Source organism: Pseudophryne corroboree, chromosome 8 (assembly GCF_028390025.1).
Source record: "Pseudophryne corroboree isolate aPseCor3 chromosome 8, aPseCor3.hap2, whole genome shotgun sequence".
Lineage (NCBI taxonomy): Eukaryota > Metazoa > Chordata > Amphibia > Anura > Myobatrachidae > Pseudophryne > Pseudophryne corroboree.
In genome coordinates this window covers 198,275,428-198,295,050 of record NC_086451.1, presented here as the reverse complement: position 1 = coordinate 198,295,050, position 19,623 = coordinate 198,275,428, and the positions used below count along the sequence as shown (strand labels likewise).

At 48.4% G+C, this 19,623-nt stretch overlaps 1 protein-coding gene across 8 annotated transcripts in view; it reads right to left on the bottom strand.

Annotated features, from left to right (window-relative positions):
• The window catches only part of LOC134948811 (H(+)/Cl(-) exchange transporter 5-like), a 389,251-nt gene that overhangs the window by 332,847 nt on the left and 36,781 nt on the right, over window positions 1-19,623 (bottom strand). For all 8 annotated transcript variants that reach the window (XM_063937054.1, XM_063937053.1, XM_063937050.1 and 5 more), the window contains one exon: window positions 19,170-19,326. In XM_063937054.1, the coding sequence (XP_063793124.1) occupies window positions 19,170-19,314 (145 nt within the window). In that variant the 5' untranslated portion in view covers window positions 19,315-19,326. The remainder of the gene's footprint in view (window positions 1-19,169; window positions 19,327-19,623) is intronic.

The window sequence follows — 19,623 nt, the reverse complement described above, 5'->3', positions numbered from 1 at the left end:
TCCCTTTGAGCATCCCTCATAAATAAGACTGCGTCTTTAATATGGGCTACAGTTAGGAATATAGTGTGAAGATACGGATTCTCAGATCACTCACGTAAACAGTTTAGTAAAGTGGCAAATGCCCTTTATTGTAAAAATACACACACAGTACACTAAACAGTAACTATTACATGCCAGGATGGTATCTTACTTACTAAGTCCCCACAGTAGTTTAGAATTACAGTCTCCCGATGTCACATGCCAGTAGTAGTTCTGTGTCCCCTGGTCTGGGATACCAGCTCACACAGTGCCCTTTGCCACCGACGGCACCGCAATGCCTAGTCAGTGTCTCCACTGCAGAGGTACATCCACACTCTGACCTTCTGTGTAGATCTCCCCCTCAGTGCACGTCCAGTAGCCTCTTGAAACCAGCAGAACCCAACAATGCTTCTTGGCCTCAGCACACTGGCAGCAGTTACCAGTAGCTTTCAGAAGCCAAACATCACTCCTCTCAGGCCAGGAACTTCCATGCACTCTCTGTTTCAATAGCCTCGGTTATCCTCAAACCTTTGTCTGTCCTACCATAAGGCGACACCTTCTGGCTCTGTATTGGGTGGGTTACATTAAAGGGGCTGACTACAGAACACTTTCAGATAGACCTACTTTAACATGTCCAGGCATGTCCTCTAGGCCACAATAGATGTTGACTAAATTAACCTTACTTAATTAATCTGATTGTGTAGCCTGGAATCCATTGTGTGGTGAAGAATGAGGGGGGTGTATGGACTGACATCTGAGACTGGCTGTATCTCCAACAGCAAACACACAGGTTATCAGAGCAGTCACATGGGGGGGGACACATTATTTTACAAACTATAACACAATAACCAATACATTCATATATATATACATCTTCATATGCATTCTGTACAAAACATCAGGCTAGACATATTATTCCCTGATAAACATAAACACATATAACAGAGGGATAATGTTTCACAATAATATGTGATGTCCATTTATACAGTTCTATTGGGAATCCAAGCATCATGCTGTATAGGTGATAACCAAGTTCTGTCCTGTCTCTTTACACTAACACACTGAATCCAGAAACAGGCTGGCAAAAAGTACTCCTCAAGAGCCAGCTGGGGCTGCGTCCGTTACATATAGTATCCTTATCCATATTATCAAAATGATCTGCAGCTCATCTGTCCAAGCTGCAATTGTGCTACACACCCATGTCAACGCAATTGTCGGTCTTAGCACAGCACCCGTATGAGAAAAAATACACTTTAAGGTTTTTTCTTACCTGCGATCTGCAGGGTCCTTAAGGGCCGCTGTGTCAGGAGACGGTAGCGCCACTTTCTTGGACAAGCGTGTCAGGGCCTTGTCCACAGTGGGGGGTGATTCCCAAATCTCCCTGTCCTGCTTAGGGAAGGGGTATGCCATATAAATTATTTTGGGGATCTGCGGTCTCTTATCCAGAGTTTCCCAAGCTTTTCCAAAGAATTCGTTTAATTCATGAGATGTGGGAAAGTTAATAATCTGTTTCTTTTCCTTAAACATGTGTACCCTTGTGTCGGGGACCAAGGGTTCATCCACAATATGCAATACATCCCTTATTGCCACAATCATACACTGAATGGTTTTAGTCACTCTAGGGTGCAATTTTACTTCGTCATAGTCGACACTGGAATCAGAATCCGTGTCGGTAGTAGTGTCTTGTGTTAAGGGACGCTTTTGAGACCCCGACGGGCCCTGTGAGTCGGTCCAATCTGAGGATTGACCCCCTGATGTCCCCCCTAAATCAGCCTTATCAAGCCTTTTATGTAAAGATGCCACACTTGCATTCAACATATGCCACATGTCCATCCAATCTGGAGTCGGCACAACTGGCGGGGACACACCACTCATTTGCTCCACCTCCTCCTTGGAGAAGCCTTCCGCCTCAGACATGTCGACACACACGTACCGACACCCCACACACACAGGGATTAACCTATAAAGGGACAAAACCCCAACCAGGTCCTAAGGAGAGACAGAGAAAGAGTATGCCAGCACACACCAGCGCTTAAAAACACTGGAAAAAATATGTCCAGATAGCGCTTTTTTATATATATTATGCCAATTCCCACTCACTGCGTCGCTAATGTGCCCCCCCTCCTCTTTTTTCAAGCCTGTGAGTTCAGCAGGGGAGAGACCAGGGAGCCAGCGTTTTCCTCATGCAGCTTCTGTGGAGAAAATGGCGCTGGTTAGTGCTGAGGATCAAGCCCCGCCCACCCAACGGCGGGCTTCGGTCCCAGTGATTTTTCAATAAAATGGCGGGGGATCATAGATTTACTGCCTCTGCAGTCTAATCCAACTGTATTTGTGCCAAAATGTGAGGTTTATTGCTGCCCAGGGCGCCCATCCCTGCGCCCCGCACCTTTCAGTGCTGCTCTGTGTGTGTGTGACTGGGAGCAATGGCGCGCAGCTTACCGCTGCGCGCCTTACCTCATGAAGATCTGATGTCTTCTGCCGCCTTAGAGGTCTTCTGCCTTCTCTATCCGGCTTCTATCTTCGGCATCTGTGAGGAGGACGGCGGCGCGGCTCCGGGACGAACCCCAGGTGAGACCTGTGTTCCGACTCCCTCTGGAGCTAATGGTGTCCAGTAGCCTTAGAAGCAGTGCCCAACTTGACAAGCCAGCTCTGCTTCTCTCTCCTCGGTCCCACGATGCAGGGAGCCTGTTGCCAACAGGACTCCCTGAAAATAAAAAACCTAACAAAATTCTTTTTCCACAGAAAACTCTGGAGAGCTCTCTACAGTGCACCCATTCTCCTCTGGGCACAAGATCTAACTGAGGTCTGGAGGAGGGGCATAGAGGGAGGAGCCAGTGCACACCCATAGTCAAAGTTCTTTTTAGGTGCCCTATCTCCTGCAGAGCCCGTCTATACCCCATGGTCCTTATGGAGTCCCCAGCATCCTCTAGGACGTAAGAGAAATCAAAGGCTCACTTTGCTATCTATCCACTTGACAGTGGAAACTAAGAGCCTGGACAACCTCCAACTCTCACAGAGTATCACTACAGCAGCTTGGTGGCAAGTTCAAAGACCGACTTTATTATCGGCACTGTGCTCCCAGTTAGCAGTATCAACTTCTGATTTGCCTCCCAGATGGGGAGATTTAGTGTAGCTGATAGGGGGATGTAGTGTAGTGATGTAGTGTACCATATAGGGTATGTAGTGCAGTAATGTATTTCAGTATATAGGGGCATGTAGAGCACTGATGTGGTGTAGCGTATAAGGGGATGTAGTGATGTAGTGGAGCATATAGGGTATGTAGTGCAATGTATAGAGGCAGTGTAGTGATGTAGATGTAGTTCAGAGTGTTGGGGATGTAGTATAGTGATGTAGTGCAGTGGATAGTGGAATGCAGGGCAGTGATGAAGTGTTATGATATAATGCAATATATGGGGAGACACAAGGGGGTATGTAGTGGAACACGCTGCTGGGAGGGCATGTGGCGCTTATGGCATTTGGGGCACACAGGAATATTGTCCAATAGTATCCCTTTTTAAAGACTTTTGATAATCTAAATTTTTTAGTCTGACAGGGCTTGTTTTGTGGGGCTTTGTAAGGGGGGGGGGGCACAAATTACTGCCTTGCCCCGGGTGACGAAAATCCTAGTTTCGGCCCTGCCAGGATGGATGAGAAAGTAAGCACAGGGATGTAACTAGGAATGTGGAGAGGATGTGCTGGGAAGCTCAGCATTTAAGACACAGTGGTAGTCTAGTATTATTGCCCTGCTACAACTCAACACTACAGAAAAAAAAACTTCCACCTGGCCTTCCTACAGTAGTTTAGAGAAAATATAAGACACTGGGTAAGAGAAGCCACATTATACACAATCCGCATGTTTTTTGCTTTTTTTTTTTTTTTAATAGTTGTTTCTACCTTACTTATACCGCTTTCAGATCGCAATGCCAGGTCGCACCCGGGACTTGGAAACGCGTTCTTCCCGGGAGCGACCCGGCATTGGACACTTTCCCACTGGCTTCCCGGGTCTGACAGGCAGAGGGCGTCGCTGGGCGGGAGGCGGCACGGCGGCATTTGGGCGCCGTTTTGTGGGCGTGGTCCGGCCAACGAAGTCGTGGCCGGACCACGTGGGGGGGCGGGCCGCAGCAGCTGCGTGATGTCACACGCAGCCACTGTGACCCAGGCAGTGACGAGTAGCTGATCCTGAAGTGCAAAAGCATCGCTGCTGTGCGATGCTTTTGCACTTCTGCGTCATGGCAGGGACTGATATGCGGGGCGGCCTAGCCCTGTGCTGGGCACCCCTCCTCATGTCTGTGTACCTGATCGTAGCGTTGCTAATTTACCACATCTACGATCAAGTCGGGATCACCCCCAAAATACATTGTTTAGCTTTCTGTGTTAGATCATATACAATATGCATACTTTGACAGAAAACTATAAAAAGATCACCCATTACTCAAACGGCGTTATGGGTTAGGGCCTAGATAATATTTCTGTGTACATGAATTATCTGGAAAAATTAACAGGAATGAAGAAAAAATAAGAATTTACTCACCGGTAATTCTATTTCTCGTAGTCCGTAGTGGATGCTGGGAACTCCGTAAGGACCATGGGGAATAGCGGGCTCCGAAGGAGACTGGGCACATCTAAGAAAGAATTAGGACTACCTGGTGTGCACTGGCTCCTCCCTCTATGCCCCGCCTCCAGACCTCAGTTAGGAAACTGTGCCCGGAAGAGCTGACACAATAAGGAAAGGATTTGGAATCCCGGGTAAGACTCATACCAGCCACACCAATCACACCGTACAACTCGTGATACTATACCCAGTTAACAGTATGAATAACAACTGAGCCTCTCAACAGATGGCTCCAAACAATAACCCTTTAGTTAAGCAATAACTATATACAAGTATTGCAGACAATCCGCACTTGGGATGGGCGCCCAGCATCCACTACGGACTACGAGAAATAGAATTACCGGTGAGTAAATTCTTATTTTCTCTGACGTCCTAGTGGATGCTGGGAACTCCATAAGGACCATGGGGATTATACCAAAGCTCCCAAACGGGCGGGAGAGTGCGGATGACTCTGCAGCACCGAATGAGCGAACTCCAGGTCCTCCTCAGCCAGGGTATCAAAACTTGTAGAATTTTGCAAATGTGTGTTTGAACCCGACCAAGTAGCAGCTCGGCAAAGTTGTAAAGCCGAGACCCCTCGGGCAGCCGCCCAAGAAGAGCCCCCTCCCTTGTGGAATGGGCTTTTATAGATTTAGGATGCGGCAGTCCAGCCGCGAATATGTGCAAGTTGAATCGTGCTACAGATCCAGCGAGCAATTTTCTGCTTTGAAGCAGGAGCACCCAGCTTGTTGGGTGCATGTAGGATAAATAGCGAGTCAGTCTTTCTGACTCTTGCCGCCCTGGAAACAGAGTTTCAGGGCCCGGACTACGTCCAGTAACTTGGAATCCTCCAAGTCCCGAGTAGCCGCAGGCACCACAATAGGTTGGTTCAAATGAAATGCGGATACCACCTTAGGGAGAAACTGGGGACGAGTCCTCAGTTCTGCCCTGTCCATATGGAAAATCAGAAATGGGCTTTTACACGACAGAGCCGCTAACTTTGACACCCGCCTGGCCGACGCCAAGGCCAACAGCATGACCACCTTCCCCGTGAGATATTTTAACTCCACGGTCTTAAGTGGTTCAAACCAATGTGATTTTAGGAAATCCAACACGTTGAGATCCCAAGGTGCCACTGGAGGCATAAAAGGAGGCTGAATATGCAGCACTCCCGTAATCAACGTCTGAACTTCAGGCAGTGAAGCCAGTTCATTTCTGAAAGAAAAAAAAGACAGGGCCGAAATCTGGACTTTTATGTATCCCAATTTTAGGCCCATAGTCACTCCTGCCTGTAGGAAGTGCAGAAATCGACCCAGCTGGAATTCTTCCTTTGGGGCCTTCCTGGCCTCACACCAAGCAACATATTTTCGCCATATGCGATGATAATGTTTTGCTGTCACATCCTTCCTAGCTTTAATCAGCGTAGGAAAGACTTCATCTGGAATGCCCTTCTCCGCTAGGATCCGGCGTTCAACCGCCCTGCCGTCAATGCAGCCGCGGTAAGTCTTGGAACAGACAGGCCCCTGCAGTAGCAGGTCCTGTCTGAGGGGCAGAGGCCATGGGTCCTCTGAGATCATTTCTTGTAGTTCTGGGTACCAAGTTGTTCTTGGCCAATCCGGAACGATGAATATTGTCCTTACTCCTCTCTTTCTCACTATCCTCAGTACCCTGGGTATGTGAGGAAGAGGAGGGAACACAAACCGTCTGGTACACCCACGGTGTCACCAGAGCGTCCCCAGCTATCGCCTGAGGGTCCTTGACCTGGCGCAATATCTTTTTAGCTTTTTATTGAGGCGGGACGCCATCATGTCCACCTGTGGTCGTTCCCATCGGTGTACAATCAGCTTGAAGACTTCTGGATGAAGTCCCCACTCTCCCGAGTGGAGGTCGTGTCTGCTGAGGAAGTCTGCTTCCCAGTTTTCCACTCCCGGAATGAACACTGCTGACAGTGCTATCACGTGATTCTCCGCCCATCGAAGAATCCTTGTGGCTTCTGCCATTGCTATCCTGCTTCTTGTGCCGCCCTGTCGATTTACATGGCGAGAGCCGTGATGTTGTCTGACTGAATCAGCACCGGTTGTTTTTGAAGCAGGGATTCTGTTTGACTCAGGCATTGTAAATGACCCGTAGTTCCAGAATATTTATATGCAAAGAAGTTTTTGTCCTTGGACGTTTTCTTCCCTGAGTGACTGCCCCCCCCACCCTCGGAGGCTTGCATTCGTGGTCACCAGGACCCAGTCCTGTATGCCGAATCTGCGGCCTTCACGAAGATGAGCACTCTGCAGCCACCACAGCAGAGACACCCTGGCCCTTGGTGACAGGGTGATCCACCGATGCATCTGAAGATGCGATTCGGACCACTTGTCCAATAGATCCCACTGGAAGATCCTCGCATAGAACCTGCCAAAGGGAAACGCTTCATAAGAGCTACCATCTTTCCCAGGACTCGCGTGCAGTGATGCACCGACACCTGTTTTGGTTGCAGGAGGTCCCTGACCAGAGATGATAATTCCTGTGTCTTCTCCTCCGGGAGAAAAACCTTCTTCTGTTCTGTGTCCAGAATCATACCCAGGAACAGCAGACGTGTCGCGGGAATCAGCTGCGACTTTGGGATATTCAGGATCCAGCCGTGCTGATGCAGCACTTCCTGAGATAGTGCTACGCTAACTAGCAACTGCTCCTTGGACCTCGCCTTTATCAGGAGATCGTCCAAGTACGGGATAATTATAACTCCCTTCTTTCTAAGGAGTATCATCATTTTGGCCATTACCTTGGTAAATACCCTCGGTGCCGTGGACAAACCAACAGACCAAACAGCAACGTCTGGCATTGGTAATGACAGTCCTGTACCACAAACCTGAGGTACTCCTGGTGAGGTGGGTACATGGGGACACCCTCTTCCAGGCTTGTAATAATCGCCCTGAGCGATTCCATCTTGAACTTGAACTTCCTTATATAAGTGTTCAAGAATTTTAAATTTAGGATGGGTGTCACCGATCTGGTTTCGGTACCACAACATTGTGGAATAGTAACCCCGCCCCTGTTGAAGGGGGGGTACCTTGATTATCACCTGCTGGAAGTACAGCTTGTGAAAGTACTACCTCCCTTTCTTTGGGAGCAGCCGGCAAGGCAGATTTGAGGTAACGGCGAGGGGGAGTGGCCTCTAACTCCAGCTTGTATCCCTGAGATACCACTTGTAGAACCCAGGGATCTACCTGTGAGCGAACCCACTGGTCGCTGAAGTTTCGGAGACGCGCCCCCACCGCACCTGGCTCCGCCTGTGGAGCCCCAGCGTCATGCGGTGGACTTAGAGGAAGCGGGGGAGGATTTTGGTTCCAGGGAACTGGCTGTCTGGTGCAGCTTTTTCCCTCTTCCCCTGCCTCTGGGCAGAAAGGAAGCGCCTCTGCCCCGCTTGCCTTTTTGTGGCCGAAAGGACTGTACCTGATAATACGGTGCTTTCTTAGGCTGTCAGGAAACCTGAGGTAAAAATGTCGACTTCCCAGCTGTTGCTGTGGATACTAGGTCCGAGAGACCATCCCCAAACAATTCCTCACTGTTATAAGGCAAAACCGCCATGTGCCTTTTAGAATCAGCATCACCTGTCCACTGCCGAGTCCATAATACTCTTCTGGCAGAATGGACCTTGCATTAATTTTAGATGCCAGCCGGCAAATATCCCTCTGTGCATCTCTCATATATAAGACCACGTCTTTAAAATGCTCTATGGTTAGCAAAATAGTATCCCTGTCTAGTATAAATATTATCTGACAGGGTATCGGACCAAGCTGCTGCAGCACTACACACTGAAGCAATTGCAGGTCTCAGTATAATACCTGAGTGTGTATATACAGACTTCAGGATAGCCTCCTGCTTTCTATCAGCAGGCTCCTTTAAGGCGGCCGTATCCTGAGACGGCAGTGCCACCTTTTTTGACAAGCGTGTGAGCGCCTTCTCCACCCTAGGGGACGTCTCCCAACGTAACCTGTCCTTTGGCGGGAAAGGGTACGCCATCAGTAACTTTTTAGAAATCACTATTTTCTTATCGGGGGAACCTCACGCTTCTTCACACACTTTATTCAATTCATCTGATGGGGGAAAAACCACTGGATGCTTTTTCTCCCCAAATATAATACCCTTTCTTGTGGTAACTGGGTTAATGTCAGAAATGTGCAACACATTTTTAATTGCCGTAATCATACAACGGATGGCCCTTGTGGATTTTACATTTGTCTCATAGTCGTCTACACTGGAGTCAGACTCCGTGTCGACATCTGTGTCTGCCACTTGAGGTAGCGGGCGTTTTGGAGCCCCTGATGGCCTTTGAGACGCCTGGGCAGGCACGAGCAGAGAAGCCGGCTGTCCCACTGCTGTACGTCATCTAGCCTTTTATGTAAAGGAGTTGACACTGTCGGTTAATACCTTCCACATATCCACCCACTCTGGTGTCGACCCCGCAGGGGGTGACATCACCCTCATCGGCACCTGCTCCGCCTCCATATAATCTTCCTCATCAATCATGTCGACACAGCCGTACCGACACTCGCACACACACAGGGAATGCTCTGACTGAGGACAGGACCCCACAAAGTCCTTTGGGGAGACAGAGAGAGAGTATGCCAGCACACACCACAGCGCTATATATCACAGGGAGTAACACTTTTGTACTGAGTGATTTCTCCCTATAGCAGCTTTTTTACACAGTTTTGCGCCTAAATTTTGTGCCCCCCCTCTCTTTTTAACCCTTGAGGCCTGGAAACTGCAGGGGAGAGCCTGGGGAGCTGTCTTCCAGCGGAGCTGTGAAGAAAATGGCGCCGGTGTGCTGAGGTAGATAGCCCCGCCCCCTTCTCGGCGGACTTCTCCCGCTTTTATATATGTTGTATGGCGGGGGATTATGCACATATACAGTGTTATACACTGTATTATGTGCTTTTAGCCATGGTAAGGTACTCTAATTGCTGCCCAGGGCACCCCCCCCCCCCCAGCGCCCTGCACCCATCAGTGACCGGAGTGTGTGGTGTGCAGAGGGAGTAATGGCGCACAGCTGCAGTGCTGTGCGCTACCTTAATGAAGACAGGAGTCTTCAGCCGCCGATTTTTCCACTTCTCTTCGTTCTTCTGGCTCTGCGAGGGGGACGGCGGCGCGGCTCCGGGACCGGACGACCGAGGCTGGGCCTGTGTTCGATCCCTCTGGAGCTAATGGTGTCCAGTAGCCTAAGAAGCCCAAGCTAGCTGCAAGCAGGTAGGTTCGCTTCTCTCCCCTCTGTCCCACGAAGCAGTGAGTCTGTTGCCAGCAGATCTCACTGAAAATAAAAAACCTAATATATACTTTTTTTTCTAGGAGCTCAGGAGAGCCCCTAGTGTGCAACCAGCTCGGCCGGGCACAGAATTCTAACTGAGGTCTGAAGGAGGGGCATAGAGGGAGGAGCCAGTGCACACCAGGTAGTCCTAATTCTTTCTTAGATGTGCCCAGTCTCCTTCGGAGCCCGCTATTCCCCATGGTCCTTACGGAGTTCCCAGCATCCACTAGGACGTCAGAGAAACATATTTCTACACCAGCGGTGGCCAACATGTGGCTCTTGAGCCACATGAGGCTCTTTCTTTACTCAAATGTGGCTCCCAACACTCAAAGTCACATGACCACAACAGATACAGAAACCGCTGCACTCCAGCCAGACACACAGCAACACTACAGGGACTGAAAACTGAGGGAGCCAAATACTATAGGTGAGACATCCACTGGCAAATATAGGACACATAAGGGGCTGCTGCAATCACGGGCTTGGAAACTTTTAGCCTGGGGTGCAGACTCAAGCAAGCGGCCCCATTTTTTTTATAGGGAATCTGCAGTCAAGTGGCCCTGGAACACTTATATTGCACTGGCCCAGGGGTCAGATGGCACCTTTATATGGATTTGGCTTTTTCAATTATTTTATGTGAAAGTGACTATTTCAATGTATTTTATGTTGGATCTGGCTTTAAAATGTATCTTATGCTGAATCTAGCATTTTCAATGTATTTTATACCGGCAGTGTGTCCTAGCTGGCATAAAGCCACACCCCATGTTTGCACACGCGCCTTCGGCTCAATGTCGGCTCTTTGACATACCTAACAAGATTTTTTGGCTCTTTGTCTCTGCCTGGTTGGCCACCCCTGTTCTACACTGTATTCTCAACAGATGTGAAACATTTGGTACTCTGTACCAGTAATCAGAGATAGAATTGCAACAATTGTGTTTGCTACTTATAGGCAGATAACACCTAGGGGTAAATACTGTAAGAGACACTTTTCAAAACTGCTCCGTGTTCAGCGGCTGAAATAAACCAGAATTGTTTTGAGTGCAATATTATTGCCTGTTTAAAATCCAATGGACTAAACCACTTGGTAAATGTACCCCTTAGAGAAGAGTAAGATTTTACTGCATACTTCAAAATTCTCAACTCTACCCAGTCTTCCAATCCCCGATGCCTCTTTGCCACTGTGAACTCCCTCCTCTGCCCACTACCACCTCCTCTCTCCCATCCTCATTGTCTGCTCTTGACTTTGCCACTTATTTTACATCCAAGATTGACTCCATACATCAGGACCAGAACATCCCACCAGAACAGCAACCAGCCACCACCCATCCTTTGCCACCCCTCCCCTTCCCCTTCCCTCTCACCAACTCTGACATCTTCTTCCCATGTATCTGGTGAGGAAGTCATGGTCCTCATACGTTCCCCACCACAACCTCCCCACTTGACCCTATCCCCTCCCAACTCCTCCGCTACCTTTCTCCTTCTGCCTGTTCCCATCTTGCCCACCTTCTCAAACTCTCCCTTTCATCAGGCTCTGTCCCCTATGCCTTCAAGCATGCTCGTCTCCCCTATTCTTAAGAAACCTACCCTTGATCCAAACACCCTCTTTAATTATCGACCCATCTCTCTCCTCCGTTTTGCCTCCAAACTCCTTGAGCGTATTGTCTATAACCGCCTTACTGCCTTTCTTTCCTCCCACTCACTGCTTGACCCATTCCAGTCTGGTTTCCTCTCTCTCCACTCCACTGAAAGTCTGCAATGACCTCTATGCAGCCAAATCTAATGGCTACTACTCTCTGCTTATTCTTCTTGACCTCTCTGCTACTTTTGACACTGTGGACCACCCTCTTGGTCTGCGTGATACTGCCCTCTCCTGGCTGTCCTCCTACCTCTCTGATCGTTCCTTCTCTGTCTCCTCTCATGATGCTACCTCCCCCCCCCCCCCCCTCCACCCCAACTTCCACTAACTGTTGGTGTCCCCCAAGGTTCTGTTCTTGGTACTATCCTTTTCTCTCTCTATATGTCCTCTTTAGGTGAATTAATTAGTTCTTTTAACTTCCAATGTCACCTCTATGCTGATAACACTCAAATCTACCTTTCCTCTCCTGATCTCTCTTCACTTGTACCTCCAACTGTCTCTCTGCTATCTCTTCCAGGATGTCCCAGCGCTTTCTTAAACTCAACATGTCCAAGACTGAGCTGATCATCTTCCCACCCTCCCACAGAAACTCACCTCCCACAATCTCATTATCTATTGATGGCACGACTACCTCTAGCCCCCAAGTATGCTGTCTTGGCGTAATACTTGACTCCTCCCTCTCCTTCAAATCATAAATTCAGCACCTCTCACAAACCTGTCATTTTCATCTCAAAAAACATTTCCAGGCTCAGACCCTTTCTCACCCAGGATGCCACCAAGATCATTATCCACTCCCTGATTATTTCCCTGATTAAGACCATGCTTTCAATAGGACTATAATTGTCCATAATCAAGCTTCAAAGACTCTCTATCCACTCTGTATGGACTTTACATCTCCACAAGTGCTATACACACCCCTTGGACTGCGGCATTTCTTTCCAAAGGATTCTATACAGGAGACTGTGGTCGGCCTCTACAAGTGGTAATATACCGAAAGAAGTGCTGTGCTGTGTTTGCCCTATTTTACATAATTTTTTAAAAATAAGAATTTACTTACCGATAATTCTATTTCTCGTAGTCCGTAGTGGATGCTGGGACTCCGTCAGGACCATGGGGGATAGCGGCTCCGCAGGAGACAGGGCACAAAAGTAAAAGCTTTAGGATCAGGTGGTGTGCACTGGCTCCTCCCCCTATGACCCTCCTCCAAGCCTCAGTTAGGATACTGTGCCCGGACGAGCGTACACAATAAGGAAGGATTTTGAATCCCGGGTAAGACTCATACCAGCCACACCAATCACACTGTACAACCTGTGATCTGAACCCAGTTAACAGCATGATAACAGCGGAGCCTCTGAAAAGATGGCTCACAACAATAATAACCCGATTTTGTAACAATAACTATGTACAAGTATTGCAGACAATCCGCACTTGGGATGGGCGCCCAGCATCCACTAAGGACTACGAGAAATAGAATTATCGGTAAGTAAATTCTTATTTTCTCTGACGTCCTAGTGGATGCTGGGACTCCGTCAGGACCATGGGGATTATACCAAAGCTCCCAAACGGGCGGGAGAGTGCGGATGACTCTGCAGCACCGAATGAGAGAACTCCAGGTCCTCCTTAGCCAGGGTATCAAATTTGTAGAATTTTGCAAACGTGTTTGCTCCTGACCAAGTAGCAGCTCGGCAAAGTTGTAAAGCCGAGACCCCTCGGGCAGCCGCCCAAGATGAGCCCACCTTCCTTGTGAAATGGGCATTTACATATTTTGGCTGTGGCAGGCCTGCCACAGAATGTGCAAGCTGAATTGTACTACACATCCAACTAGCAATCGTCTGCTTAGACGCAAGAGCACCCAGTTTGTTGGGTGCATACAGGATAACAGCAAGTCAGTTTTCCTGACTCCAGCCGTCCTGGAAACCTATATTTTCAGGGCCCTGACAACATCTAGCAACTTGGAGTCCTCCAAGTCCCTAATAGCCGCAGGTACCACAATAAACTGGTTCAGGTGAAACGCTGACACCACCTTAGGGAGAAACTGGGGACGAGTCCGCAGCTCTGCCCTGTCCGAATGGACAATCAGATATGGGCTTTTGTGAGACAAAACCACCAATTCTGACACTCGCCTGGCCGAGGCCAGGGCCAACCGCATGGTCACTTTTCATGTGAGATATTTCAAATCCACAGATTTGAGCGGTTTAAAATGTGATTTGAGGAATCCCAGAACTACGTTGAGATCCCACAGTGCCACTGGAGGCACAAAAGGGGGTTGTATATGCAGTACTCCCTTGACAAACTTCTGGACTTCAGGAAGTGAAGCCAATTCTTTCTGGAAGAAAATTGACAGGGCCGAAATTTGAACCTTAATGGACCCCAATTTGAGGCCCATAGACACTCCTGTTTGCAGGAAATGCAGGAATCGACCGAGTTGAAATTTCTTCGTGGGGCCTTCCTGGCCTCACACCACGCAACATATTTTCGCCACATGTGGTGATAATGTTGTGCGGTCACCTCCTTCCTGGCTTTGACCAGGGTAGGAATGACCTCTTACGGAATGCCTTTTTCCCTTAGGATCCGGCGTTCCACCGCCATGCCGTCAAACGCAGCCGCGGTAAGTCTTGGAACAGACATGGTACTTGCTGAAGCAAGTCCCTTCTTAGCGGCAGAGGCCATGAGTCCTCTGTGAGCATTTCTTGAAGTTCCGGGTACCAAGTCCTTCTTGGCCAATCCGGAGCCACGAGTATAGTTCTTACTCCTCTACGTCTTATAATTCTCAGTACCTTGGGTATGAGAAGCAGAGGAGGGAACACACTGTGTTACCAGAACGTCCACAGCTATTGCCTGAGGGTCTCTTGACCTGGCGCAATACCTGTCCAGTTTTTTGTTCAGGCGGGACGCCATCATGTCCACCTTTGGTCTTTCCCAACGGTTCACAATCATGTGGAAGACTTCCCGATGAAGTCCCCACTCTCCCGGGTGGAGGTCGTGCCTGCTGAGGAAGTCTGCTTCCCAGTTGTCCACTCCCGGAATGAACACTGCTGACAGTGCTATCCCATGATTTTCCGCCCAGCGAAGAATCTTTGCAGTTTCTGCCATTTCCCTCCTGCTTCTTGTGCCGCCCTGTCTGTTTACGTGGGCGACTGCCGTGATGTTGTCCCACTGGATCAATACCGGCTGACCTTGAAGCAGAGGTCTTGCTAAGCTTAGAGCATTGTTTTATGTGGAGAGAAGTGACTTGATCACACTCCCTTGAAATTTTTTCCCTGTGTGACTGCTCCCCAGCCTCTCCGGCTGGCATCCGTGGTCACCAGGACCCAGTCCTGAATGCCGAATCTGCGGCCCTTTAGTAGATGAGCACTCTGCAGCCACCGCAGAAGAAACACCCGCATCTGAAGATGCGATCCGGACCATTTTTCCAGCAGATCCCACTGAAAAGTTCTTGCGTGAAATCTGCCGAATGGAATCGCTTCGTAAGAAGCCACCATTTTTCCCAGGACCCTTGTGCAATGATGCACTGACACTCTTCCTGGTTTTAGGAGGTTCCTGATTAGCTCGGATAACTCCCTTGCTTTCTTCTCCGGGAGAAACACCCTTTTCTGGACTGTGTCCAGAATCATCCCTAGGAACAGCAAATTGTCGTCGGAAACAGCTGCGGTTTTGGAATATTTAGAATCCACCCATGGTGTCGTAGAACTACTTGAGATAGTGCTACTCCGACCTCCAACTGTTCTCTGGACCTTGCCCTTATCAGGATATCGTCCATTTTCTTTGAAGAAGAATCATCATTTCGGCCATTACCTTGGTAAAGACCCGGGGTGCCGTGGACAATCCAACCGGCATCGTCTGAAACTGATAGTGACAGTTCTGTACCACGAACCTGAGGTACCCTTGGTGAGAAGGGCAAATTGGGACATGGAGGAAGCATCCCTGATGTCCCGGGACACCATATAGTCCCCTTCTTCCTGGTTCGCTATCACTGCTCTGAGTGACTCCATCTTGATTTGAACCTTTGTATGTAAGTGTTCAAATATTTCAGATTTAGAATAGGTCTCACCGAGCCGTCTGGCTTCAGTACCACAATATAGTGTGGAATAATACCCCTTTCCTTGTTGTAGGAGGAGTACTTTGATTATCACCTGCTGGGAATACAGCTTGTGAATTGTTTCCAATACTGCCTCCCTGTCGGAGGGAGACGTTGGTAAAGCAGACTTCAGGAACCTGCGAGGGGGAGACGTCTCGAATTTCCAATCTGTACCCCTGGGATACTACTTGTAGGATCCAGGGGTCCTGTACGGCCCCAGCGTCATGCTGAGGACTTGGCAGAAGCGGTGGAGGGCTTCTGTTCCTGGGAATGGGCTGCCTGCTGCAGTCTTCTTCCCTTTCCTCTATCCCTGGGCAGATATGACTGGCCTTTTGCCCGCTTGCCCTTATGGGGACGAAAGGACTGAGGCTGAAAAGACGGTGTCTTTTTCTGCTGAGATGTGACTTAGGGTAAAAAAGGTGGATTTTCCAGCTGTTGCCGTGGCCACCAGGTCCGATGGACCGACCCCAAATAACTCCTCCCCTTTATACGGCAATACTTCCATGTGCCGTTTGGAATCTGCATCACCTGACCACTGTCGTGTCCATAAACATCTTCTGGCAGATATGGACATCGCACTTACTCTTGATGCCAGAGTGCAAATATCTCTCTGTGCTCTATAGTCAATAAAATACTGTCCCTGTCAAGGGTATCAATATTTCAGTCAGGGAATCCGACCAAGCCACCCCAGCGCTGCACATCCAGGCTGAGGCGATAGCTGGTCGCAGTATAACACCAGTATGTGTGTATATACTTTTTAGGATATTTTCCAGCCTCCTATCAGCTGGCTCCTTGAGGGCGGCCGTATCTGGAGACGGTAACGCCACTTGTTTTGATAAGCGTGTGAGCGCCTTATCCACCCTAAGGGGTGTTTCCCAACGCGCCCTAACTTCTGGCGGGAAAGGGTATACCGCCAATAATTTTCTATCGGGGGAAACCCACGCATCATCACACACTTCATTTAATTTATCTGATTCAGGAAAAACTACATGTAGTTTTTTCACACCCACATAATACCCTTTTTTGTGGTACTTGTAGTATCAGAAATATGTAACACCTCCTTCATTGCCCTTAACATGTAACGTGTGGCCCTAAAGGAAAATACGTTTGTTTCTTCACCGTCGACACTGGAGTCAGTGTCCGTGTCTGTGTCTATGTCTATGTCGACCGACTGAGGTAAATGGGTGTTTTAAAGCCCCTGACGGTGTTTGAGACGCCTGGACAGGTACTAATTTGTTTGCCGGCCGTCTCATGTCGTCAACCGACCTTGAAGCGTGTTGACATTATCACGTAATTCCTTAAATAAGCCATCCATTCCGGTGTCGACTCCCTAGAGAGTGACATCACCATTACAGGCAATTGCTCCGCCTCCTCACCAACATCGTCCTCATACATGTCGACACACACGTACCGACACACAGCACACACACAGGGAATGCTCTGATAGAGGACAGGACCCCACTAGCCCTTTGGGGAGACAGAGGGAGAGTTTGCCAGCACACACCAAAACGCTATAATTATACAGGGACAACCTTTATATAAGTGTTTTCCCTTATAGCATCTTAATATATAATCATATCGCCAAATAAGTGCCCCCCCTCTCTGTTTTAACCCTGTTTCTGTAGTGCAGTGCAGGGGAGAGCCTGGGAGCCTTCCCACCAGCAGTTCTGTGAGGGAAAATGGCGCTGTGTGCTGAGGAGATAGGCCCCGCCCCCTATTCCGGCGGGCTCTTCTCCCGGTTTTTCTGAGACCTGGCAGGGGTGAAATACATCCATATAGCCTCAGGGACTATATGTGGTGTATTCTTTTTAGCCAGAAAAGGTATTAACATTGCTGCCCAGGGCGCCCCCCCCAGCGCCCTGCACCCTCAGTGACCGTTGGTGTGAAGTGTGCTGAGAGCAATGGCGCACAGCTGCAGTGCTGTGCGCTACCTCATGAAGACTGAAAAGCCTTCAGCCGCCGGTTTCTGGACCTCTTCTTACTTCGGCATCTGCAAGGGGGTCGGCGGCGCGGCTCCGGTGACCCATCCAGGCTGTACCTGTGATCGTCCCTCTGGAGCTAGTGTCCAGTAGCCTAAGAAGCAAATCCATCCTGCACGCAGGTGAGTTCACTTCTTCTCCCCTAAGTCCCTCGTTGCAGTGAGCCTGTTGCCAGCAGGACTCACTGAAAATAAGAAAACTATCAAAACTTTTACTCTAAGCAGCTCTTTATGAGAGCCACCTAGATTGCACCCTTCTCGGCCGGGCACAAAAACCTAACTGAGGCTTGGAGGAGGGTCATAGGGGGAGGAGCCAGTGCACACCACCTGATCCTAAAGCTTTTACTTTTGTGCCCGGTCTCCTGCGGAGCCGCTATCCCCCATGGTCCTGACGGAGTCCCAGCATCCACTAGGACGTCAGAGAAATATATTTTTATATTTATGGTTGCAACCAATTAATTAATCTTGTAAAAATAAAGAGTTATATTGTCTTTATCCAGTATATAGCGCTGTATATCTTTTCCTAGTATCTATCCTCAGGGATTAACTATCTCTGTAAACAGCTGCTCTGGGATAAACATCACATTTTAAAGCGCCGGGCCTATTACCTTGGTAATTTTTTCCCTGATTATTTCCTGTCTGGATTACTGTAATCTCCTCCTAACTTGCCTTCATGACAGTTACCTCTCTCCACTCCAATCTATCCTCAATGCCGCAGCCCGGCTTATATTCCTCAACAAACACACTACATCCACCTCCCCTCTCCTACAAACCCTTCACTGGCTTCCTTTCCCTTTCAGAATCCAATTCAAACTTCTCACACTCACTTACAAAGCACTCACCCACTCCTCTCTCACTTACATCTCTGACCTTATCTCCCTTTACTCTCCCACCCGTCCTCTTCGCTCTGCTAATGCACGCCGACTCTCCTGCCAACGGATTACTTCCTCCCACTCATATCTCAAACACTTTTCACATGCTGCTCCCTTACTCTGGAATACTCTACCTCTCCCCCTCAGACTCTCCACCTCTCTAGAGAACTTCAAACGGGCTCTTAAGACCCACTTCCTTACCAACCCAGCCAAATCTCATCCTAACCCTCTGTCCCACGCTCAGTCTACCCCATCTGTGTCACCCCTGTCTGTCTGCCCCTCCCCTTTAGAATGTAAGCTCTCACGAGCAGGGCCCTCTTGCATCATGTGCTTATCCTTTTCTTACTTTAATAATCCTCAACTGCCCGAATCCTGCAGTTTTTGGCCACCTTGATACTTTTCTCCGTGATATGATGTAGTTTTTCTTAGTTACCCTGTACTTGCCCTATATTGTCTTCAACTGAAAGTCACTGTTTTCCTGTTTTAATTATGTGCATACACAATCTGTTATTGGGCACTGCGGAACCCTTGTGGCGCAATATAAAGGATAATAATAATAATAATAATAATAATAATAATAATAATAATAATAATAATGCACTACAAGTAATTTCCTGACAATTGTTAGAACAATTGAGGCCAGCAAAAATGTTATAGTTTTTCTCCATTACAGTCCCTTACAATACAATGAACTCCCTACCTTCCATTGAATCTCTGTCAAGAGGGGGAACATCATCAGACATTGCAAAATCCAGGGTTGCTTCTGTAATCTCCACCATGTCTTCATCACTCGTACTACTGTGAAAACTGTTGAGGCTGGAACGGCAAAATCCTTTGTTCTCCATCCCGAGTGAACCCTAAAATTAATTTACCTTGTCATGAATACAATACTCAAAACAACATGAATGTACAGCTCACAGTCTGTTTAAGAACAAATTCCTCTCACAAGTAAATGTAAAAAATGTATGCATATAATTTTCATGCACTGACAATTCAGAGACGCTTAAGGTGCGGCATGGTCTTACAACTGTGTAAAATAACAGTAAATGAACTGTCCCCTCATTCTGCAGTATTTTTTTATTAGTGAGATAAAGTAAAAAAAAATATAACATATATGAATCCAAAGCAGTGGACAAATAAAAAGATACAAATAA